Raw genomic sequence first — 3,292 nt, forward strand, 5'->3', positions numbered from 1 at the left:
TGCTTTACTGCCATGTCTATTGCCACGGCGACCGAATTACTGAATACTTGCGTAGCTCTAGACACCGACATCTTTTCTAAATTGGAGGGGTAAACATGCGAATACGTTAATTTAGGGCACATTTTAAAATTAACGTTCGCTTGGTCGATGGCAAATATCTTTTGGACTACTTTAAACGATACCAGTCCATATTGCGTCTTGGTGTCGTATTTAATTATCATGTTGCGCATGCATTTTATTAAATGGCAATAGTCGAACATAAAATAAATTTTGTTTTGATTGTGGAAAAAATAAGGTTCTTCTGGCTAAGTGCCCAATATTAGCCTCAATTTGGCATTGTGGTGACCCTGATCGCATATTATTGTTTTAATTTTTAATCCGATCTCTTCGGAGGCGGTTAAATTGCTCTGTAGCAAATTTAGCAATTTTTCACTGCTTACGTCTTTTTTAGCCACATAGTAGGAAATTACGTATTTCCATTTCGCGACTAGGCCTTTCAACATGAAAAAACAACACTTATTGCCGATCACGCTTTCCCGGTGACCTTCTCCATTATCGACGAAGCCATCAATCACATCTCGTACTTTGTTATACGTCAGATCTTTTCTGATTGAGACTTCATCGAAAATTAATTGGCATATGCGTTCTTCTGGTTTAAAGTCTTGAACAATTTTCTTTAAATTTCTTTAAATTGTTCAAGACTTTTTCGTCGATACCAGGGCAGACATACCGGATCGGACGCCAACGAAAAAGTGTTTTTTTGTGGGGAAATGCGAACCCCAAGTCGTCGCGCATAAAATTATAGGCCCTAGTCGACATATAATTTATGTTCAATGCCATTGCCTTCTCCTTTTCGCTGTATGAGTTTTTCGTCTTCACAATCATTTTTGCGAAGGTAATTGCATGATCATTTGCTCCTCCTGTTACAATTATATTTTTCTCAAGAGCTTGGCATTTTCTTGTCAATAAAAAAATTTTTCCTTTTAGCTCTTTAATTGTTTTGGCTTGTTTCAAAGCATTATTTCGAAACCGCCTAGCTACTCGAGCGTAATGCTCGTGGTCGCAAACAGAGATATTCTCTTCGTCTTTGCACTTAATTTCTATTTCATGAAGGCGTGAATATTTCTCAAACTCTTCGCATGATATGTCATTTGAATTTCCAACTGACATATCATCAGGTTGTGAAATATCGGTTTTTTTCACATCGTATGTTTTTAAAACTGGCGACAAAACCCACTGCGGTGACTGCTGGCTACTTTCGTCGAGTCCTAGCACAGGAAGAGCTTCATTAATGATGCGGTGCGAAGATACATCCTTTGTGTGAAAATGTTTTTCACAAATATAAAAATTTTTCTGTAATGGTAACTCAAGATTGCAGGCCTTAACCCAATTATTTCTAGCAACTTCCGTTTTCGGAAATTTGAAATATTTCTCTCCACCGGCACAGTTGCTAACGCAGCTACTTTTTAGTGGAGGTGCCGGTTGAAATAGTTGGGTTGGAGCCTCATCTATAAACTGCAAATAAACATATACATAGAAATTAATAAAAAATATGTAAAATAAAATTTAAATATATAAGTAATAAAATTTAATGCTGGTATTGTCACTGGCGAAGCGAATGCATTGGCGAGTCGAATGTTTTAGGCGAAAATTCGCCATGTTCATATTGTGACTGGCGAATGAACACATTCGCTCAACTTTTTTGTTGCCATACTAAAATAATTGAGAAATGTCACACGAGTTCATCCGAAATTGACATATTTGACGTATTATTGTTATTGTTTTGAAATTTTATTATTCGCTTATTCGTTATTGTGTGTTTTGAAATTTTACCGTGATTTTAAAAAAGTGAATAAAAATGTTTAACAACGCAGATTTGTATTTTCAAGACAGTTATGTTGAAAGGACAACAACGAAGTTGCTTAGGCAGCGACGGTTCATCAGAGATCACTCTAATCCCATGGAACTGTCTTCAGTGTTGTAAGTATCTATTGCTATAAAAGTGCATAAACAAATATCACGTCACATAAGTTTTTATTAACAGATTTAAAGAAAACTTTCGGTTAAGTAAGGACGCATTTATGTATGTGCTAGACAGCATAAAGGAAAAATTTCCGACTAACCTATCGTCCTCAATATCGTCGATGTTGAAACTGTGCTGCGTTCTAAGATTTTTGGCTCATGGGAGCTATCAGCAAACAGTGGGAAATGATTTCCAACTAGGTAATGCGCAGCCCACCGTTTCGTTGATTTTTAAGGAAATGCTTCCAATATTGGAATCCACTCTGTGCAGTGTCTGGATCAAAACAGACATAACTGAAGAGCAGAAACGAACAACAAGAAGAAAATTTTTCACCAGAGCTGGAATTCGAAATGTGGTTGGTTGCGTTGATGGTACCCATGTTGCAATTATTGCTCCATGTGAGAACAAGCACTTATATATGTATGAATAGAAAAGGATTTTACAGCGTAAATGCGATGATTGTAAGTAGCAACTAAATAAATAAAATATTACTTATTATTAAATACACAAATCAATACAGATATGTACATATATGCAATCAAAATTGTTTAATCTTACCTTATTCCATTCGCTGCCACTACGTATTGGAGGGCTGATATTGTTTAACTCTGAAGCAATACCTTCCCACAACTCCATCCTATTTTTTTTTTTGTTGAGCCAAACGTCGCCATTCCTCTAGCTAGCTCAGGATTTCCTTCCATCAACTTCACCAGTACCTCAAATTGCTTTTGAGTAGTTCGTTTTATTCTAAAAATAATTAAATTTGCAATAAATTAAATAGAATAAATAAATTTTTAAAATTTTACTAACGTTTTCTCCATTTTTAATTAGATTCTCGAATCAAATAAACGTTCGCCAAATTTTGACAGTTGAGGCGAAGCGAATTTTATAAATTCGCAAGTGGCAATACCAAATATTCATTTTCGCTAGTTCTTTCGCCACTTCGTGGCGAATTTACTGTCCGCTCGCTACTCGCAATTCGAAATAGCAAAATTCGCCTAAAATTTCATTCCCTTCGCTAGTGACAATACCAGCCTAAATATATTGTTCAAATATATTGAACAGGCTTAACTTCGCCAATGCTGAGACAGTACAAAATACACATAATTAAACACATCAAAATATATGCATGTACGAGGTGTGTTCAAAAGGTATAGCGAATTTTGTGTTTTTTCAAAAATTATTTATATCGAATATCTATTTTGTCCCCTTCAAAGTAATCCCCATGAGATATTATACACTTGTGCCAATGGTTTTACCAATCTTCGA

The 3,292-nt window shown here is 35.5% G+C and overlaps 1 protein-coding gene across 1 annotated transcript; it reads right to left on the minus strand.

Annotated features, from left to right (window-relative positions):
* Nucleotides 1-654: 654 nt before the first annotated feature.
* Nucleotides 655-1,530, minus strand: LOC125777623 (uncharacterized; the record flags this gene model as incomplete). The annotated part of the gene is made up of 1 exon (XM_049452708.1): nucleotides 655-1,530. A coding segment is annotated over one exon (876 nt), but the record flags the coding sequence as incomplete, so codon positions are not given.
* Nucleotides 1,531-3,292: the final 1,762 nt, after the last annotated feature.

The sequence above is a fragment of the Bactrocera dorsalis genome, chromosome 3, assembly GCF_023373825.1.
Source record: "Bactrocera dorsalis isolate Fly_Bdor chromosome 3, ASM2337382v1, whole genome shotgun sequence".
Taxonomy (NCBI): domain Eukaryota; kingdom Metazoa; phylum Arthropoda; class Insecta; order Diptera; family Tephritidae; genus Bactrocera; species Bactrocera dorsalis.